The sequence below is a fragment of the Schistocerca americana genome, chromosome 9 (assembly GCF_021461395.2).
Source record: "Schistocerca americana isolate TAMUIC-IGC-003095 chromosome 9, iqSchAmer2.1, whole genome shotgun sequence".
NCBI lineage: Eukaryota > Metazoa > Arthropoda > Insecta > Orthoptera > Acrididae > Schistocerca > Schistocerca americana.
In genome coordinates this window covers 201,753,573-201,777,011 of record NC_060127.1, presented here as the reverse complement: position 1 = coordinate 201,777,011, position 23,439 = coordinate 201,753,573, and the positions used below count along the sequence as shown (strand labels likewise).

Genomic DNA, 23,439 nt, shown 5'->3' with positions numbered 1-23,439 from the left:
AAGGCCAGCAGCTGCACTCGGTCTAACCAAACCGCAACTGTGTGGCCTACATCATTTATGGGTCGTTAATTTAGCTCCCAATAATATAGTTACTTTTGGTATATGTTGTATAAACGTTGTATGTTTCATACAATTTCATACAATTTCGCAAACTTGCCATCGGCAAGAGAGTTTAACCAAAGGGTCACTAGTGTTTAATTTAGGGCGTGTAATGCGACACGTGTGGCTCAACTGCTAAACGAGTTTGAGCCAAGACATTTCGATGAAGAGGAACTGCATGTGAGCCCAAACATCTTTGGGTTGTTAGCTCGCACTCTTCGAACACAGCATCACCATTGGGGAACAAACATTGTACCACGGGATGGACCTGATAGTCAAAATGGTCACATGATCCTCGACACTAACGCAGCCTTGCAGAGCGTCCATAGTGCCCGTGGAATAGCACGATACGGCTGCCCAGATCTTCACCGAACCCCCGCCATGTTTCACTCTTGGGACGTAAACTGGGCCAGAAGTTGGCAACAGTGTGAAAAAAGACTCATCCTACCAAATTACTTTCATCAGTTGCTCCATAGTCCAGGTTAGATGCCCGCAGCAACACGTTTTCCTGTTAAGCACAATTAGAGATCCACCTCGCCTTGCAGTTTGGAGCTGTGGAGCTCCGTTCATGTCTCTTTTGCTGCTGACAGGGTTTGCGAGTGACACTCAGCCCTGCAGCGAGTCTTTCTCTTATTTTTCATCACAATCCTCTTGGATGAGCATCCATAACGATTGCCCAAGACGTACTTTTATCTGTGTTGTGTCTTAGCAGATGCGTTTCAGCTTTCCACATAGACCGTAAAAATCTTGAATACGGCGACTCTTGGAACACAGAACAAACACTTTGCCTAACTTGGTTACATGAACACCCGCTATACGAGCAACAACAATTTTCCCACTCTCGAATTTACTTATCTCTGACGTAATGCACTGCCAACTACACAGAACACCGTTCTGCCCGTGACTTGGCACTTTTAATGTGTTGAGGACATTACACAGGTTCCATCCGTAGCCAAATACAACAGTGCAAACTCCAGGCTTGGCTAGCACGTGAATTTTGTTCCAGCATACATTTCTCCTGTGTTTCCATATTTTTGTCCACACCCTGTGCAAATTCAAGCAAAGTTTTAACAGCATGCGGTAGCTATAGTCATGTAGTCGTACTACAGGTAACCTGAGAGCAAGAAGTAGCGAAAGTCTGACTTGGTGATTTTTTCCTTCATAATGACTTAGGTGCTATCGATATCGAAGTATTCCTACGTAATTTATAAGGAAACATTCCAAGTAAGAAATGACAAAAAATACTTCTAAATATAACAAGCTGATAGAATTTGATTACGATAGATGTTAATTATAAAAAAAAAACGATCCCAATACTTGTCTTTTCTGCATCAAATCTGCAAATGCGAATTATCCAAAATGCAAATTTATAAAAAAAAATCAAATTTTCGTGACTAGGTTACTTATAACTGCAAGCAAAGTCTTTAAAGCATCATGTTGTCTTAATACAGCTGAGGTGTTAATAACAGAGATGAAAAATGTGACTCGGTAGATCACTTGCACTAAAATGAGAGGAGCACTATGTTGAACTTTACTAGTAAATATGTGACAGAACAGCGTGGTAGCACAGTGCGGTTTTGCGGCCACAGGCGCGTCCCGGAACCAGTGGGGGAGAGCCGGTGGCGCGGTCGCGCGTCAAGGAGGCGCTGCTGAGGACTGGCGAGCAGGTGTCCGCGTCCCGTGCCAGTGTGGGCACCCTGAGGACGCTGCTGATGCCCCGCCACCACCAGCGCCAGCACCAGCACCAGGCCAGGCCGCAGCACCAGCCACACTGCAAGTCAGTACGGCTCTCGCCACACTGTCCTCTCACTTTACGATTTAAAGTTATCCATCCTTTTCCACGCAGCTTCGCTCTAGTGCACGTTTGACACATACATTATACACATCTCCTCTGTCCTTTCTCTCTTTCTCCACCTCTTTCTCTCCTCCACCTCTCTCTGCACTTTATACTCCCCCCCACCCCCCACCCTCTCACTTATCCACCTCCTCCCCACCATCTCTCTGCTCACTCGTGCCAATCCGCACTTTTAGTCCCTGCAAAAAAGATGGATTAAACAGGGTGATACTGCTCCCACAACATGGCTGTGGTGCACAGCAGCTTTACATATCAGGGGCTTGAAAATAATATTTTCCCTCTAACTTTAGCCTGTCCTTCGTGTCAGGTCAATAAGGCAGGGCAATATTGCACCAACAGAACACACTTGTCGTGTAGGGCTGCCTACATGTTGGACCCAGGGAAATGGTTTGTTGCACCTGAGATACTGGCTTGCCTGCGCTGCGCTGCACAGCAGCGCAGCGCAGAGCAGGCTATACAGCACAGGATGAAGAAAACGCGTTTCTGCCCAGATTTATGCTCCTATTGGAACTACGAGATTATAAACTCGCAGTGCTGATGCCCCTGAACTCTGCCATTTGTGTGTCTGATTTGGCTGAAATTCATTTGAGGGTTTAGGAGGAGATCTGAGACACACATATATACAGTGTTATACATACAGAGTGAAGAAAATTGCCGCTATTGGAGGTCAGCATGCGATTCTTCATCCAGATTCAAGACAAACGTTTATGTACAAGTAGCAAAATCTGATTGATTCCATTTTCGGAACACTTGTGAAAACGAGGAGCTCCCAACACCGTCACATTGCACAGTGCGTCGAATGTATAGAGGAACGTTTCTCACCTCACACTACCATTCCAGATGTTGTAGCCCACTGAGTAGACTCCTGGGATGTCAAACTCACGTCCACATTGTGCTACGGTTCAAATCCTCACCAAGTTGCTTTTTCACTTTTTAGACGTCTATTCCATAGTTCTCGACATTTGTAAACAGGACATCATTTTGTCACATGATAATTGTGTATCACTTGAGAATGGTATCCATTAACCTGCGTACATGTGTCTACTAACCATCCACTGCACAACTGTATCTGGTGCTGTCAGAATCATGTAGGTAGGCTACCTGATGGGGTTCACAAACAATGCATACCTTGATAAGCTTTTAGTGCTCAGTGCATACGATAACCAAGCTGCTGTTCTGCTCATGTGTATGGTGCACTGTACCCCCAACAGTGCCATACTAATATGATTTTTTTTTTGTCACCCGGAGCAATCCCTCCGGGAAACTGGTAATCTGCATCCGTAAGTAATGGAAGGAGGTTGTCCAAGAACTAGACACACTCCACAAACAGAGGACGCAATTCTTGAAACCATTCACCAATCACCTTGGTGAAATTCCCTTGATATCGCTAGGACGTTTCAGATGTCTCAGTCTGGTTGTTCAAGTGTTACACGATGAAGAACTGCATCCACTTCATTACATATTAACTCAACATCAGCAGCCAGAAAAACGCATTGGACGAATAGAGTTACATGCATGACTTTTGGACCAAGTGGAAGATAAAGAACATTTTATAAATAATGTGTTATGGACTGACAACTCTAGCCTCACTCATGAAGGTATTTTCAACCTCAAAACAGCCTTCATTGGTCTGAACAATACCCAGGTGTTTACCTGTGAACATGGATTTTCGGTATGCTTTGGCATAAACCTGTGGGCTAGAATCGCGGGAGGAGTGCTTTTGGCCGTTATCTAACGAATCCTCGAACAAGCTCAAGGCAAATAGCCCGCCAACGTGGTGTAAACCAAAGTATGATTATGTGCATCCTGCACGACAACCGCTACTATCTCTATCACCTGCAATGCCATGGAGGCCACTTTCAACGTCTGTTGCGACACGGAAGCGATGCAGCTCTGTACTACGCTACGGGATGATTTGTCGTCGTTGCACGCACACCGTCCATTTCTGGAGACATGTTCGTAGGGCCTTTTTTCCCCCATTTTCCGTCAGAAATCCGTCCCTGCAGTTTGTCGGTTTTATTAATGTTAACCCTGTGTATATGACTATCGACTTGCCCTGGCTTCGCAGGGGTAGCACTGTCTACGGCCTAAAGACTCATCTGCAGTATCAGTAATTTTGTTTTTGGACTGCTGTGCCGAGTTGCGATTAAAATTTGGAGAACAATGTTAGGTAACTGAATATCATCACTTTAGTATAACTTAAACCATTTAAGCAGCACACATCACTTTGCAGTGCTAGTCCAGTGGGTTGACCAGCCTCAGAGTCTGTCCAGAATACAGTGGCCAGTAGAGGCGCAGCTGGCAGGGCGTGTGTGGGGGTTTGGGCAGGCGTTGTAGGGGAAATGCTGTTCTATGCTGAAAAATATTAAGTGGGACGCCTCCATGCCCACACTTTCATGGTGACCATTCGAAAACATCTTTCACCTCTTTCACCTCTGCTTTGGTTAGTATCAAAAATGCAGCGATTTATTTTCATCTGGATTATTAACCATTTATAACTTTCAGAGAAGTGTCATCAGCGATGAATTTTGAGTAAAACCTAACATTTCTCTAGTTGCCATATTAAAATTTGCTCCTTTTGCCAAAACGCAGCGGAGTTTAGACAGTCGCACCTCCCCAACGTATTGTGCAGACACAATTGCGAGAGAATTCTGAAACACTGGTTTATTAAGTTTATCAGGTGAGGCACTGAGGGAAAATAAGATCAGTAGCTAATGAAAAAGCACATCCCTGGTACGAAAAAAAAAAACCCAAATGATGTCTTCACTTATGTTGTTCCAAAACCAATAGCATTTCTCGTTTCACCGGCTATCGATGGCTCTTAAAAATCACGTTCTCTCGTCGAAGAAGCCTGTGGTTAGTCGAATAACACGGCAGATAATAAAGTTTTGCATAATGGTGATATGGAAAATACTCTCCTCTTTGCGTGGTATCATTCGCCAAAATCTCATTTTGATATCGGAAATATGAGGCATATTTCACTGTGGGTTTACCGCCGGCGCAACGTCATCACAAGTGAGTATGCTGCGTCAGATCAATTTTCTCGTGATTGGTGACAAATAGACCCATCTTCGCAACCGGTCCCTTCTTCTAGTCAAGTTGTGCCACAAACTCCTCTTCTCCCCAGTCCTATTCAGTACCTCCTCATTAGTTACGTGATCTACCCATCCAATCTTCAGCACTCTTCTGTAGCACCACATTTCGAAAGCCTCTATTCTCTTCTTGTCCAAACTATTTGTCGTCCATGTTTCACTTCCATACATGGCTACACTCCATACAAATACTTTCAGAAACGACTTCCTGACACTTAAATCTATACTCGAAGTTAACAAATTTCTCTTCTTCAGTAACGCTTTCCTTGCCATTGCCTGTCTACATTTTACATCCTCTCTACTTCGACCATCATCAGTTATTTTGCTCCCCAAATAGCAAAACTCCTTTACCACTTTAAGTGCTTCATTTCCTAATCTAATTCCCTGAGCATCACCCGACTTAATTCGACTACATTCCATTATCCTCGTTTTGCTTTTGTTGATGTTCATTTTATATCCTCCATTCAAGACACTGTCCATTCCATTCATCTGCTCTTCCAGGTCCTTTGCTGTCTCTGACAGAATTACGAACCTCAAAGTTTTTATTTTTTCTCCATGGATTTTAATACATACTCCGAATTTTTCTTTTGTTTTCTTTACTGCTTGCTGAATATACGGACTGAATAACATCGGGGAGAGACTACAAACCTGTCTCACTCACTTCCCACCCACTGGTTCCCTTTCATGTCCCTCGAGTCTTATAACTGCCATTTAGTTTCTGTACAGATTGTAAATAGCCTTTCGCTCCCTGTATTTTACCCCTGCCACCTTCAGAATTTGAAAGAGAGTTGACGTTTACATAAATCTTAAAAAGCAGCGGACCTATTACACTGCCCCCAGGCACACCTGAAGTTACGCTTGTTTCTGTTGAAGTCACCCCGTTCAGGACAACATACTGCTCCCCGTGACCATTAACGAAATGATGGACACATTACTGTGAACCTGACACATCAAGCTATAAGTAAAGCAAAAATGAAATATTTGTGCGTAACACGTCCTGTAAAATCGTTTGAGAACGATTGCAGGGCGTGCGCCTTCGATTCTGTCATCGCTGACCCGCCGAAAGGTGGCAAAAACTTGTCGTCCTCCCCTTCCGAACAAACGAATGAACTCGCCCAGAGCTCCGAACGAAAACTTGTCACTGCGCATCGGCCACCGTACCTGCGCAGACTCTACCAGTGGGAACCAGCCGCCAAAGACAGCGCACCGCCTTCTCCACTCGTTTGTGGAAGGCAGAGATCGGAAATGTCGGAATACTCACCGACGGGTCCCACGACGTCCTCTCCGAACTCGCTGTCTCTGTACGCTCGGAGAGTCGACTCGGCAGGGCCTGCCGCTGCTCGTGTAGCTGAAAACTCGCCACTGGCGTCTGTTGTCGGGCACAAGTGGACTACACCAGCGTAGGCAGGAAAGGGAGTACACGAGTTGGCAAGGTGTCCACTGCACGCGTAAGCACCCGACCGAACCTCGTACGGTGTTATGCGTTACTTTGTTGTGCGAGAACAAAGCACCCTTTGCTGACAGTGTCGTCCAACTTACATAACTGGAGTCGCCTTTTTGGCTACTGAGGTTGATGTGTGTCTCGCTGCTTCTCAGTTCGAGGCTGGAATCATCACTGAAGACAGTTCTGCTCCAGTCAGTAAGATTCCAGGCCGAAGACGTCTCTGAAGGCGGCCCGGGCAGCGGTGCTAGTTGCTGTTCGTAGCAGATCCCCTTCGTGGCACACTTACGCCGCAGCGGTATGTCGACGATATACTACGCCCCAATCTGTTGCCCTTCGTGGCAAGCCATCCTGGGCTTACGTTTCAGCAAGATATATGTCGAGAGTTGCTACTGCTCGTCTCCGTGCTTGTCAAACCCTACCGTGGTCAGCACGGTCGTCGGATCTTTCTCCGATTCAGAGCGTTTGGAGCATTATGGGTGGGGCCCTGCAGCCAGCTCGGGATTTTAACGATCTAACGCTCTAATTGGACAGATTATGGCACAGAATCCCTCAGGAGGACGTCCGACGATTCTGTCAATCAATGCCAAGCCGAATAACTGCTTCCGTAAGGGCCAGAGATGGGCAAAAGCGTTATTGACTTGCTCAATTTGTGAAACTCGTTCTCTTGAATAAATCATACAGTATTTTCTGAAACTTTAGTTTACTTGTCTCTAGATGTCCAGCACATCTGCCGATCTCCATTCCATTCGGATAATTACTTCCTGATGCGTCGTCATATTTTCTTAGAGTGTAGCGAAATACGAACAAACATCTGGTGCAAATCTCAATAGAACAAAGTGCGGAATATTCATCATTGCCCGTGGAATAGGTCCACAAACTCAAGGACAAGTACGTGAGCTTGCAAGCATGACATGTTAAGGCATTTGATTTAAAAGCAGTTACAACACACTGTCGCTGCATTATTACCTGGACCACTTAACATATGCTGATCAGGCAGAACATTTTGACCACTTACCCAATAGCCAGTATGCCCACTTTTGGCACGGATAACAGCGGCGACGTGTCATGCCGTGGAAGCAGTCTGCCCTTAGTAGGTCGCTACAGCAAGTTGGCACCACGTCTGCACACGCAAGTCACCTAAATCGCCTAAATTCTGGGGTAGGGTGCGATGAGATCTGACGCCACGTTCAGTCACCAGTGTTTGGTCGAGTTTAGATCTGGCGAGTGGGTGGGGGGAGGGGGAGGCACCACACTCGCCACTGTGTTTCTCAAACCACTCCATCACACGCCCGGCCAGGTGCCATGGCGCATTATCCTGCTGAAAATTGTCACTGCCGTCGAGAAACGTGATCGTCATGAAGGGGTGTACGTGGTCTGCAACCAGTGTACGATGCTCCTTGCCCGTCATGGCGCCTTGTACGACCTCCAATGGACCCATGGAGCCGGCCGGAGTGGCCGTGCGGCTCTAGGCGCTACAGTCTGGAACCGAGCGACCGCTACGGTCGCAGGTTCGAATCCTGCCTCGGGCATGGATGTGTGTGATGTCCTTAGGTTAGTTAGGTTTAATTAGTTCTAAGTTCTAGGCGACTGATGACCTCAGAAGTTAAGTCGCATAGTGCGCAGAGCCATTTGGACCCATGGATGCCCACGTGAATGTCCCCCAGAGCATAATGGAGCCGCCCCCAGTTTGTCTCCATCCCGCATTACAGCTGTCAAGGAGCTATTCCCCGGGAAGACGACGGATTCGCGCTCTCCCACCGGCATGGTGATGAAGGTGTCGGGGTTCATCAGACCGTGCAACGCTCTGCCACTGCGCCAACGTCCAGTGGCGACGGTCACGTGCCCATTTCAGTCGTAGTTGCCGGTGTGGTGTTAACATTGGCACGTGTGTGCGTCGACGACTGTGGAGGCCCAGCGTTAGCAGTGTTCGGCGCTCTGTGTGTTCAGACGCACTTGTAATGTGCCCAGCATTAAAGCCTCGTGTTATTTCCGCCACAGTTGGCTGCCTGTCCTGTTTTACCAGTCTGCCCAGCCTACGACGTGTGATATCCGTAACGAGGGGTGGCCACCCAGCCCCACGACGCCTTGGCGGCGTTTCACCTCGTGTTGAGGACACTCACCACAGCACTCGTCGAACTGCCGACAAGTCGTGTAGTTTCCGAATTGCTCGTGCCGCGCCTCCGGGCCATCAAAATCTGCCCTTGGTCAAACTCAGACAGATCGCGCGCCTTCCCCATTCTACACTCGCAAAGCACACTTGCTGATACGTCCACCGTGCGTATGTCTGACTAGCCATGTGCCGATGCTTTTGCCTGGACGGACTTATATCAATAGTAGGTCGGCGGTGATAATCCTCTGGCTGGTGAGTGTACGTATCTGTCTGCAGGATCATTATGTAAGGAAACTGGATGAACTGCAGAGAGTAGCTGTAGCAAATGTATACATCACTTCCAAAGTCAATTATGTAGCACAAGTTCTGCCATTAGCCACAACTACGGCTAAAAGTACACGTCCAGGACACTTTGTGAGCCGAGATCACATCGTTAAAGTGAAGTATGACACTTTGATGCTCCCTACGAAATATGGTGGCTTTAAGGATACAGGGCACTTATAAGTGGTGAAAAAATCGAATTTTCTATGACTTTATTAAATTCTATAGTCTTTCCTGATTACATTGAGATATACACTATAGGGCTTTAAATGAAAAATTATCTATACAGGGTGAGTCACCTAACATTACCGCTGGATATATTTCGTAAACCACAACAAATACTGACGAATCGATTCCTCAGACCGAGCGTGAGGAGAGGGGCTAGTGTAATTGGTTAATACAAACCATAAAAAAATGCACGGAAGTATGTTTTTTAATTCAAACCTACGTTTTTTTAAATGGAACCCCGTTAGTTTTGTTAGCACATCTGAACATATAAACAAATACGTAATCAGTGCCGTTTGTTGCATTGTAAAATGTTAATTACATCCGGAGATATTGTAGCCCAAAGTTAACGCTTGAGTACCACTCCTCCGCTGTTCGATCGTGTGTATCGGAGAGCACCGAATTACGTAGGGATCCAAAGGGAACGGTGATGGACCTTAGGAACAGAAGAGACTGGAACAGCACATTACGTCCACATGCTAACACCTATTTATTGGTCTTTTTCACTGACGCCAAGTCTAAACTGCACATAATGTGCTTTTCATTGTATATCCAATATATATTATTGGTAACATATTTATCCATTGCAAACTTAATTCTCCATACACTAAGAGACTAAAGTAAACGAATAAAATATAGTCATATAAAATAGTCCGCTAGACACTAAAGTTGGAACACTAAACTCGTATGCAGCGTGCACTGAATGAAACTATCCACAATGAATGACTGCGACACCAGGGTGAGCTTTATACAGCCGCGGCATCGTAATGTCTCAAAAATGGCTCTGAGCACTGTGGGACTTGACATCTGAGGTCATCAGTCCCCTAGAACTTAGAATAACGGACCTAAGGAGATCACACACATCCATGCCCAAGGCAGGATTCGAACCTGCGACCGTAACAGTCGCGCGGTTCCGGACTGAAGCGTTTAAAACCGCGTAGTGTCTCGAAGCGTCAAGGTGACGCGAGGCGGAGGGTTCCAGCTGCTTCTGCTGCAGTCCTTTTGATGTCGCCGCAGCCGCAGCGCTGGATCACGGCCGCCAGACTTTACCTGAAGGTTCCCGCACGGCGACAAATTCCAAGTATGCCCACAGCACCGTAACACTGTCATGGTTCACACCACTCATTTTCAGTTAGCCTGCTTACTACCGTAATAGTTATTTCTTTTAACTCATTACTGAATGTAGGACTGAAGACCACAACAACAACGAATGTATTTTAAACGGTAACTATCGTCAAACAAGGAAAATAAAAAAAATCCAACATAATTTTGTGATTTTACATTGCATAGTATAACTAATAATTTTCTTATATTATTATGGGGCTCCGTCCCCCCAAACGAATTTTTGGGTGGGCTCGTGCCCCCTCAGGGCCCATGGAGTGGCGCCTCTGCCTGTCGCAGTCGACACACTGTCGAATTCAAACTGTTGTCAACAATGAACGGTACACCGTACGTTGTTGAAATTCTTTATACGATCACTGTAATAAACAGGCTTACCAATCATGAAGGCACAACAAAAATGTTCAATTCTTTCAAGGTAATGTACCGTACTCATCAAACTAGCTTCGTATGATGCGCACCAAAAACTGTAAAGATAAGTACAAAATTTTTTTTTAACCTGGACGATAATGTAAAATATAGAAGAAAAGAGTTTACAGGGTGTCCTCTAAATGGGTTTTCACTGTTTATCTGAGGAGCTAATAATGATAACCTGAGCCAGTTGTGATTATATGGTGCTCACATGGCTGATGCGTGCATCCATTCATTTGTTTGTCTTTTATTTAGTTTCAGATGTCAGCAACTACACGTAAATAACAAGATTTCTGGAAACTTGCCCCTGCAGCAAAGAAGGTGTATTTTAAAGTGTTATTGGAAATATGGAAGCGTGAAACAAATGCAGGGCGTTTGATAGACAACCATTCTTGGAAATTACCAAGTGCAGAGGCAATGGCGGACAGACCTTTATACTACACTACCGCCACGTGTAGCAGTAGCGAAATTACGCAACGAATTTGAGAGGGTAAGAAGTATGCGTGATCTGAAGATCAGAGCGTGTGGCAGGAAGCAGTCAGCAGCGGACGAAAGAGGGGTGAACATGTGCTACAATCTGTCACAAGATCCCCATAGGAGTCCATATCACCAGCTACACGTACGGTCGCAGGTTCGAATCCTGCTTCGGGCATGGATGTGTGTGATGTCCTTAGGTTAGTTAGGTTTAACTAGTTCTAAGTTCTAGGGGACTAATGACCTCAGCAGTTGAGTCCCATAGTGCTCAGAGCCATTTGAATTTGAACCAGCTACACGTGAATCATGAGTAAACAAATAAAGTGTTCACCCCATTTTAAAGCAAGCCAAATGGAAAGCCTACGGTCCCAAGTTGCCTGATACGATGACTGACGATGCGGATGGGCGTCTCAAATTTTGTGAATGGATTTGCGATAATGAATAGTTGACTGATGTCTTTGTACGACATTTCAGTTGAATGGGACCATCCGTCGTTCTAACTGTGTGTACCAGGCAAAAGATACAAACCATACGAACAAACATACTCTGCTCGACTCCAACAGCAGTAGTGGCCTGCTGGAAGTACCTACAGTTACTTTTGCACAGCGTATTTCGGCCTTTTAAATAATAGGGTCTCTAACAGCTGCAAGTAGAAAATTTAAGGAAGATAGGTAATATTTTCGATGAGAGCCGTCGAAACAAAAGTCCTGGCGGCGGCATACAAGTAACCGCGCGTTGCCGCGCACGTAGTCTTTCGTAAATAAAATGCGTTCATAGGTGACACGATGCAACTATGACGTCTCAGATGTTACCAAAATAAATTTCGTAGTTTTCTTAACCACTTTCTCGTTGGAGGTTCCCGTGCTAGATCCAAACAGATCGCAAATTCTTCAGTGACGGCATGTTTCATTACACGTGCGAAACAGTTTCACACCTCTTACGGAATTTTATTTTTTTATCCTGGAATAGTTTCACGTTTTCATCATAAAACATGTATCAAATGCATCTATAAACTGTGAACATGTTCATATATATTTTTAGTGCAGACGTATTTTTTCGCATGTCGAAGCAAAGAAGAAATACTTTTTTGAAAATTTCATATAACGCTCGTTTTTACTTTTTTTTGTAGCGACCGGCATGTATTGTCTTTCGGAAAATACTTCTTCATACTCCAGAGTAAAAATAGAAATGTATAATTATTTTTCGGAATTTTTATTAAGATTTGAAATTGTAAGTAACTGAGAAAGAAAAATGATCTTGGTCTTTCTAATTTCGTGACGGCCGCTTTAGTGTCTTCAATTCCAGAGCATCACGGATTTTCATCTCATCATCTGCAACCAACAATATCGAATCGTTGTGATATAAATTCAAGTAATGAACCACACATCATGAGCTACACCGTTGTGAAACAATCTTTTTTTTTCATTTCAGTAATATTCGTAATGTGTTTACTAAAGTGTACTTCCATGGCTGAAAAGTGGAACATCACTTGAAGAGGTATGAAACTACGGTAAAAAAATGAACGGGATCTCTAGCCGCTTTTATTTATTATTTTAATGTTTCAAGGAAAAACATTTGAAAGAGGAGACATCACACTCACTTCAAATACCTGATTTTATTTGTTAAGTTAAGATAGGCAAATGTACTTAATAAGTATTTGTAACAAGGCTGTTTTATGTTCAACAACATTTTGCTAAAGATTTTCTACATGCTGTGAATTTAATCTATCCGTCCATCACGACTGGTCTTCTGTTGGTATTTTTAAGAGAAAGCATATTGTATTGCTTGTCTCAGTCACCATCAAAAAAAGGGAACGTACAAGGAAAAAAAATCTCGTAAGCAGAATAGAATGGCTGTATTTGACAATTCTGGGAACATCTAGTGCTACGTTATTGACGTTATTTGTGTTCGACTACTGGCGGAGACTTTGTAGATACTAATTCTTTCTTGCAAGTCATCCTTTAATTCAAGATGACATTGAACCGCACGAGGTTAGGTCAGATGTACTGCCATCTGCCTGCGACGCTTAGCAACAGTTCTTGAATTGTAAGATGCATTATCCCTCGCCTTAATTCCGCCATCCATAAGCGACGATAAGCAACAAGGGCATAGTTGAGTAGCTTGTCGTTGGGAGCAGCACACGCTACTATTTGTTGACATTTAATACTTTTTAACTCCTCGGTAAATGTTCGAAATAGCAGCCATCTCCTTAGATATTTTGAATACTTACTTTTAGTTTGATAAGAGATTTTATTGTGATCATACGCGTTTTCGAAATATATGTGACAGTATGTTCTATACTCAGGAATATTTTTCTGGAGTTTTGTTATACAGGGTGTTACAAAAAGGTACGGCCAAACTTTCAGGAAACATTCCTCACACACAAAGAAAGAAAATATGTTATGTGGACATGTGTCCGGAAACGCTTACTTTCCATGTTAGAGCTCGTTTTATTACTTCTCTTCAAATCACATTAATCATGGAATGGAAACACACAGCAACAGAACGTACCAACGTGACTTCAAACACTTTGTTACAGGAAATGTTCAAAATGTCCTCCGTTAGTGAGGATACATGCATCCACCCTCCGTCGCATGGAATCCCTGATGCGCTGATGCAGCCCTGGAGAATGGCGTATTGTATCACAGCCGTCCACAATACGAGCACGAAGAGTCTCTACATTTGGTATGGAGGTTTCATAGACAAAAGCCCCCATAAATGAAAGTCAAGAGGGTTGAGGTCAGGAGAGCGTGGAGGCCATGGAATTGGTCCGCCTCTACCAATCCATCGGTCACCGAACCTGTTGTTGAGAAGCGTACGAACACTTCGACTGAAATGTGCAGGAGCTCCATCGTGCATGAACCACATGATGTGTCGCACTTGTAAAGGCACATGTTCTAGCAGCACAGGTAGAGTATCCCGTATGAAATCATGATAACGTGCTCCATTGAGCGTATGTGGACGAAACTAAAATGAGCTCTAACATCTTTTCTTTATTTGTGTGTGAGGAATGTTTCTTGAAAGTTTGGCCGTACCTTTTTGTAACACCCTGTATATTGTAGGCAATACAAGCTGTGCAATAGTGTATTGATTAGCTCCATTACAAAAATTTTTGGAGGCTCAGATCTCATCCAAATGATTTGAGCCAGATTTGTTGGTATGTAACGGAAAATGTTGGTTACGTCTGGGTGTTTAGGTGCAATTGCTGCTGTGTGACAGTGAATACTTCGAGTAAGTCTCTGTGTTTATTTGATTGTTTGCAGTCAATTGCTTAATTATTCATTTGTGTCCAAAATTAAAGCAACAAAGCGCTATTTCCTTGTCCTGTGTCTAATTCACGATATAATCATACAAACTGTCAACCTGACGTCTGTACGATCGCTTTCTGCATGGAAGATGGCATTCCAGTCAGCGGACAACCATACCAAAAATGACGCCAGGACACCTATGAAACGAGGTATGTGGTAGCCCCACATCCACAATCGCTGCGTACGCAGTCACAAACGGTGCAGTACGAAACAGAGAAGATGCCTACAAGACTCTGTGGTGTAAGGCAGGAGAAAGAAAGGAAGCAGGACTGTCGCAAACTGATGTGACTTATGGCTTAGCGTGAATCGATCTGTTGTTTCTCGGACGTGGAGAGAGTGTATAGAGACATAAACTTTATCCTGAAGAGCAGGACAGGGTCGAACAAGTGTGACTTCAGGACAGTTATTTAGCTGTAAGGGCACGTCCACTGGACGTGCTGTATCGAGGCAAACGGTGTGCAGGAGGCATCGGCAGAGTGGCCTTTACTGTTGGAGACCTGTTGATGTCTACCTGTGGCGCGTCTTCACTGACGGTAATGTCTAGAGTGGAGTCATCAACATGCCGCCTGGGCAGTCCAACAGTGGGCCAATGTTGTTCTCACGGATGAGACTCGGTTTGGTCTGGAGAGTGATGTCGGTGGATCCGCACCTGGAGGGAACATGGAACTCAGTTTAGGGGCCCAAACATTGTGGAAAGAGACCTATGTCGAGGAGGGGCCCTAATGGTGTGGTAAAGGATTGTGTTTGCCACTCGAACCCCTCTCCAGGAAATTGTGTGGATGAATTGGCAAGGTTTAATTGCTGTCAGGTATCGTGCTGTGGGCCCAGACTTCGTACTGATAGACGATAATGCTCGCTCTCATAGAGCACGGGCGGTTGATGTTTTCTTGGAAAGACAAGATATTGCACCTATGATGTGGCCTGCTCGCTCTCGTAATTGGAATCCCATAGAGCATGTCGGGGATGCATTAGGGAGACGGTTTGCGTCACGTCTTCATCCACCAACCACTCTCAAAGACTGCGAGCAGCTCTGCACGAAGAATGGGCGTTACTGTCTCAATAGGAGACTGATGACATCACTCACAGCATGCCCCGTCGTTGTCAGGCCTGTTTTGCTGCCAGAGGTGGTCACACCCAGTACTGAGCACAATAACCAGTTCTCGAAATGTGTGTGCAAGTCCGTTAAGTTGGAAAAAACGAACAACGTTTTTGTCTACCGTCATGCATAGTGCAGTTTTTTACATTCTGCATTCTTTGCATTGTTTCTACACTACTGGCCATTGAAATTGCTACACCACGAAGATGACGTACTACAGACGCGAAATGTAGCCTACTGCAAGAAAATGCTGTGATACGCAAATGATTAGCTTTTCAGAGCATTCACACAAGGTGGGCGCCGGTGGCGACACCTACAACGTGCTGACATGAGGAAAGTTTCCAACCGATTTCTCACACACAAACAGCAGTTGACCGGCGTTGCCTGGTGAAACGTTGTTGTGATGCCTCGTGTAAGGAGGAGAAATGCGTACCAACACGTTTCCGACTTTGATAAAGGTCGGATTGTAGCCTATCGCGATTGCGGTTTATCGTATCGCGACGTTGCTGCTCGCGTTTGTCGAGATCCAATGACTGTTAGCAGAATATGGAATCGGTTGGTTCAGGAGGGTAATACGGAACGCCGTGCTGGATCCCAACGGCCTCGTATCACTATCAGTCGAGATGACAGGCATCTTATCCGCATGGCTGTAACAGATCGTGGACCCACGTCTCGATCCCTGACTCAACAGATGGGGACGTTTGCAAGACGACAACCATCTGCACGAACAGTTCAACGACGTTTGCAGCAGCATGGACTATCAGCTCGGACACCATGGCTGCGGTTACCCTTGACGCTGCATCACAGACGGGAGCGCCTGCGATGGTGTACTCTACGACGAACCTGGGTGCACGAATGGCAAAACGTCAAAACGTCGCATCCGTGTTCGGCGACATCGCGGTGAACGCACATTGTTGTTGTTGTGGTCTTCAGTCCTCAGACTGGTTTGATGCAGCTCTCCATGCTACTCTATCCTGTGCAAGCTTCTTCATCTCCCAGTACCTACTGCAACCTACATCCTTCTGAATCTGCTTAGTGTATCCATCTCTTGGTCTCCCTCTACGATTTTTACCCTCCACGCTGCCCTCCAATACTAAATTGGTGATCCCTTGATGCCTCAGAACATGTCCTGCCAACCGATCCCTTCTTCTAGTCAAGTTGTGCCACAAACTTCTCTTCTCCCCCCAATTCTCTTCAATACCTCCTCATTAGTTACGCGATCTACCCACCTAATCTTCAACATTCTTCTGTAGCACATTTCAAGAGCTTCTATTCTGTTCTTGTCCAAACTATTTATTATCCATGTTTCACTTCCATACATGGCTACACTCTCTACAAATACTTTCTGAAACGACTTCCTGACACTTAAATCTATATTCGATGTTAACAAATTTCTCTTCTTCAGAAACGCATTCCTTGCCATTGCCAGTCTACATTTTATATCCTCTCTACTCCGACCATCATCAGTTATTTAGCTCCCGAAATAGCAAAACTCCTTTACTACTTTAAGTGTCTCATTTCCTAATCTAATTCCCTCAGCATCACCCGACTTAATTCGACTACATTCCATTATCCTCGTTTTGCTTTTGTTGATGTTCATCTTATATCCTCCTTTCAAGACACTGTCCATTCCGTTCAACTGCTCTCCCAAGTCCTTTGCCGTCTCTGACAGAATTACAATGTCATCGGCGAACCTTAAAGTCTTTATTTCTTCTCCCTGGATTTTAATACCTACTGCAAATTTTTCTTTTGTTTCCTTTACTGCTTGCTCAATATACAGATTTAATAACATCGGGGAGAGGCTACAACCCTGTCTCACTCCCTTCCCAACCACTGCTTCCCTTTCATGCCCCTCGACTCTTATAACTGCCATCTGCTTTCTGTACAAATTGTAAATAGCCTTTCGCTCCCTGAATTTTACCCCTGCCACCTTTAAAATCTGGAAGAGAGTATTCCAGTCAACATTGTCAAAAGCTTTCTCTAAGTCTACAAATGCTAGAAATGTAGATTTGCCTTTCCGTAATCTTTCTTCTAAGATAAGTCGTAGGGTCATTATTGCCTCACGTGTTCCAACATTTCTACGGAATCCAAACTGATCTTCCCCAAGGTCGGCTTCTACAAGTTTTTCCATTCGTTTGTAAAGAATTCGCGTTAGTATTTTGCAGCTGTGACTTATTAAACTGATAGTTCGGTAATTTTCACATCTGTCAACACCTGCTTTCTTTCGGATTGGAATTATTATATTCTTCTTGAAGTCTGAGGGTATTTCGCCTGTCTCATACATCTTGCTCACCAGATGGTAGAGTTTTGTCAGGACTGGCTCTCCCAAGGCCATCAGTAGTTCTAATGGAATGTTGTCTACTCCCGGGGCCTTGTTTCGACTCAGGTCTTTTCAGTGCTCTGTCAAAGTCTTCACGCAGTATCGTATCTCCCATTTCGTCTTCATCTACATCCTCTTCCATTTCCATAATATTGTCCTCAAGTAGATCGCCCTTGTATAGACCCTCTATATACTCCTTCCACATTTCTGCTTTCCCTTCTTTGCTTAGAACTGGGTTTCCATTTGAGCTCTTGATATTCATACAAGTGGCTGTCTTTTCTCCAAAGGTCTCTTTAATTTTCCTGTAGGCAGTATCTATCTTACCCCTAGTGAGATAAGCCTCTACATCCTTACATTTGTCCTCTAGCAATGCCTGCTTAGCCATTTTGCATTTCCTGTCAATCTCATTTTTGAGACGTTTGTATTCCTTTTTGCCTCCTTCATTTACTGCATTTTTATATTTTCTCCTTTCATCAATTAAATTCAATATCTCTTCTGTTACCCAAGGATTTCTACTAGCCCTCGTCTTTTTACCTACTTGTTCCTCTGCTGCCTTCACTACTTCATCCCTCAGAGCTACCCATTCTTCTTCTACTGTATTTCTTTGCCCCATTCCTGTCAATTGTTCCCTTATGCTCTCCCTGAAACTCTGTACAACCTCTGGTTTAGTCAGTTTATCCAGGTCCCATCTCCTTAAATTCCCACCTTATTGCGGTTTCTTCAGTTTTAATCTGCCGTTCATAACCAATAGATTGTGGTCAGAGTCCACATCTGCCCCTGGAAATGTCTTACAATTTAAAACCTAGTTCCTAAATCTCTGTCTTACCATTATATAATCTATCTGATACCTTTTAGTATCTCCAGGATTCTTCCATCTACGTATACAACCTTTCTTCATCGGCATACTGGCCTATCACCCGGCATGATGGTATGAGGTGCCATTGGTTACACGTCTCGATCACCTCTTGTTCGCATTGACGGCACTTGTGAACACTGGACGTTACATTTCAGATACGTTACGACCTGTGGCTCTACCCTTCATTCGATCCCTGCGAAACCCTACATTTCAACAGGATAATGCACGACGGCATGTTGCAGATCCTGTACGGGCCTTTCTGGGTAGAGAAAATGTTCGACTGCTGCCCTGGCCAGCACATTCTCCAGATCTCTCACCAATTGGAAACGTCTGGTCAATGGTGGCCGAGCAACTGGCTCGTCACGATACGCCAGTCGCTACTCTTGATGAACTGTGGTATCGTGTTGAAGCTGCATGGGCAGCTGTACCTGTACACTCCATCCGAGTTCTGTTTGACTCAATGCCGAGGCGTATCAAGGCCGTTATTACGGCCAGAGGTGGTTGTTCTGGGTACTGATTTCTCAGGATCTATGCACCCAAATTGCGTGAAAATGTAATCACATGTCAGTTGTAGTATAATATATTTGTCCTATGAATACCCCTTTATCATCTGCATTTCTACTTGGTGTAGCAATTTTAATGGTCCGTAGTGTACTTCACTAACACTTGTTCATACAGTTTTTGTGGCAAAATAAACGCAACCTTGCAAAATTTCTATTTGTTGCTTTAATGTTGGGCACCATTCTACAATCATTTGTTTTTGTCATGGAGGTATTATGAGGGGACGTGTCACTACAGACTTAATTCTCGAGCACGCGCGCTTGGGTGTAAAGTACCCCACGTTCACTTTTATGGTAGTGGCAACCCTGCTGTACGTGTTGAATTTTAGGCAAGCAAAAATCGAAAAGTTAGGTCTTCAAATTTTAGATTTAAAAAAGGCGTGGTAAAAAAAGAAATAAACAAATCTGGGATATTATTATTCACAACGCATGAACTGTGAAAGAAGCCTGAAATAGTAATGGACTACACCGTGACAAAAGGGGGTGATGAGAATGCGGATCAGTTACGTAATGAATACAGTTTCTCGCTCATAACGAGATGAAGACCAGTGCGGTTCTTTTACTCTTTCATGAACGTAGCAGGAATCAACGCACAGATTTTGTATTTCATAGATCCAAAAAATACACACTCTGTGAGAAGAATTTGTTTGAAACATTTGGCAATGGCACTGACGAAGTTGCATCTAACCGAAATATCCAAAATAGTGTGTCTATTTGGCGACATTTCGGTATTCGTCATGCATTATCGAGAACCCTTGAAAAAGGAAGACGTAATTAATCTTACTTATCAAGGATCAGCAAACAAGAGAGGTTGGAGGTGTGTAACTTATGGCCGAGCAAAAGAGGCATCGATTGCCGTTATATGTAATATAAGCTAATACATTATGAATGAAACACATACATTACTTCTGTAATATTCTATAATATTTATTATTTATATTACACTAGTGTGGTGTGTGTTTCATTCAAAATGTGCAAGATATTCTTCCAAGACCGATGGAACAGTCAATCAATGCAAAATGCAAATAGTTTGCTTGTAAGAAACATGTGACAATGGCATACATTTGCAACAGCTGTGAGCAACAACTGTAACGGCTAAGTCCTGTATTCAACCTCTGTTCATACTCGTGACACCTAAGGTGCAGGGAGCGTGTACTAAACTGGAAAATAAAGTAAGTAAACTTTAAGTGAAAGACTTTTATTAACTTTTCATGACATACCGGTATTTAAATTTTACCCTAAATAATGCAAATAATAGATCAGATTCACGAAAAATAAAGAATTAAATGATCATTGATAGTATTCACAAAATAAATACCATTTTTCCAAAGTTAAAAATCGCATTGCGTAAATTATATTCTGGAGTATAAAATAATTCGTGCGCCAGCTCGACTAATGAAATGTGGGGCGTCTGTAATTGCTTCTTGTTCGTAATTTGTTTCGTGTCGACGCAACAGTTGTTTTATTTAAATAGTAACTGTTACAGTTCTTTCGAGAATATGACACCGTCAGGAGGGCAATATCGGACATTTTTCTGGTCTTAATAGGCATATTTGATTAAGTAGTACGGCGCATTTGGTCTCGTAAATGTAACTTTCCTTTTGTTACGTGTTCGAATGACCAAGAGGAGAAGTACAAGATGTGAAAAGGCTGCTTTCGTAACCCAGCGTCTCCCTTAATAGGACTGACGATACTAATTTACCGTCTACGTCCTCTTGACGAAAATGCTGACAACATATTTTGCTACACCTGAACGGTTTACAATACTCCCTTCTCACAGTGTTCAATCAGTGCGTTCTTCGAGTTGTACTCATAGGAAATCTAAAGGGAAATTACAAAAATGAATCCACTGCAAAAAAAAGTAACCAGCGCATTTCAAATTATTGTATATAAAAGAGAATAGCGCTTGAACTAATCCGCTTACTAACGAAATGTGATTCCTGTACACTTTTTGCTAAGATCAGAACAAGTAGTACACCTGTAAATAATGCAAGCTGACGCTTTTTTATCAAAACACTTCCACCAGAGGCTACTGTTGGGGGCTATTAACATGGCGGACGTCTGCTTCAAGCGAGGCCCACTGGAAGACAGACCGCGGCGCCAACTCACATGGAGTAACGCTGCTGGTCTCACGAGCTGCAGCGACCGTCTCCAAAAGGAAGCGCTTTACTGCACACATCAAAAAAAGTTTTGGATCACCCCGGTTACCAGAACTCCTGAAGATATACGTTGACTGTGGATACTGTATCACAGATACAGTCCATTTGACTGTTCAGAGATGTCATTAAACCCGCCCAAAGATGTAAACAACCATGCATGAGCAGCGCCTATTAGACGGAGGGGGTCAGACAGCCGATCAGTTCCAGTCATTCCACCAGGAAGGAGGTACACAGCTCGTGTTGTCTGTAGTTCAACCGTGCATAGACGGTCAATACCACGAATCGATCGCGTCCGCACTGTTACTTTGTGCCAGGAACGGCTCTCAACAAGGCAAATGTCCAGGCGTCTCGGAGTGAACCAAAGCGATGTTGTCCGGACATGGGGAATATACAGAGAGACAGGAGCTGTCGATGACATGACTCGCTCAGACCGCCCAGGGGCTACTGCTGCCGTGGATGACCGCTACCTACGGACTATGGCTCGAAGGAACCCTGACAACAATGCCACCATGTTGAATAATGCTTTTCGTGCAGCCACAGGAAGTCGTGTACGAGTCAAACTGTGCGCAGTAGGCTGCACGATGCGCAGCTTCACTCCCGATGTCCATGGCGAGGTCCATCTTTGCAACCACGACACCATGCAGCGCGGTACAGACGGGCCCAACAGCATGCCGAATGGACCTCTCAGGATTGCCATCACGTTCTCTTCACCGATGAGTGTCGCATTTGCCTTCAACCAGACAATCGTCGAAGACGTGTTTGGAGGCAACCCGGTCAGACTGAACGCCTTAGACACACCGTCCAGCGAGTGCAGCAAGATGGAGGTTCCCTGTTGTTTTGGGGTGGCATTATGTGGGGCCGACGTACGCCGCTGGTGGTCGTGGATGACTCCGTAACGGCTGTACGAAACGTGAATGCCATCCTCTGGCCGGTAGTGCAACCATATCGGCAGCATATTGGAGAGACATTCGCTATCATGGAGACAATTCGCTCCCCATCGTGCACACCTTGTGAATGACTTCCTTTAGGATAACGACATCAAAATGGCTCTGAGCTCTATGGGACTTAACTGCTGTGGTCATCAGTCCACTAGGACTTAGAACTACTTAAACCTAACTAACCTAAGGACATCACACACATCCATGCCCGAGGCAGGATTCGAACCTGCGACCGTAGCAGTTGCGCGGTACCGGACTGGAGCGCCTACAGCTCCTCGGCCACAGCGGCCTTCTTGACTCCCGTAGTGTTCCGATAATGTCTGCTTTCCCGTTGGCTGAAGGCCTTCCCCACTAAAAATACATCATCCTTACGTTCTACAAACATGATTTGACTCATCATGACCATTTCCGGGACTAAACCAATATGTTGCAATAGTATTTAATAAACAAATGTTATAAATCTTTTGTCACACTCAGATCATTCACAATAATTTGTTCAGAATAAATAAGCAAGTATCCTTGCAGAAGTGCGCTCACGTTACTCGCAAATGACGACGAAATGTAGTAAAATATTATTTACAGTTATGTATGCCTTCTTGACAGAAGCGTCTTTTGGTTCTTTCTTCACTTGTGGCTTCCGCTAACACATATGATTGATCAGTTTTATGTTATCACAGTTTTTAAGAGCACTTGCAATGAACATTTAAATAATGTTACTGGAAAATAGTAAACTGTTCGATACATAAGTACACAAGTATGACAATATGCGAGGTATTCATACCATGTTCATTAGCTGCGTAAGTGTGGAGAAAACAATGTTCTGACAAACACTTGCGTAACGAAAATGTTTTAAAAAATTCCATACGTCAGTATATAAAATAGATAGAGATAAGTGGCTTTCAGGGCGGTAGCTGTTGTGTAGTGTTGCCATATGAGATATCGCATGTTGAAATCGCATGAAGCGTTTGTTGTCGTTGTCTTCAGTCCAGAGACTGGTTTGATGGAGCTCTCCATGCTACTCTGTCCTGTGTAAGCCTCTTCACCTCCGAATA

General features: G+C 44.3%; 1 protein-coding gene across 1 annotated transcript in view; it reads left to right on the top strand.

Annotated features, from left to right (window-relative positions):
• Nucleotides 1-23,439, top strand: part of LOC124550819 (serine/arginine repetitive matrix protein 1-like) — a 173,625-nt gene that overhangs the window by 2,555 nt on the left and 147,631 nt on the right. The window contains exon 2 of the mRNA XM_047125545.1: nt 1,689-1,876. Within this exon, the coding sequence (XP_046981501.1) occupies nt 1,689-1,876 (188 nt within the window). The remainder of the gene's footprint in view (nt 1-1,688; nt 1,877-23,439) is intronic.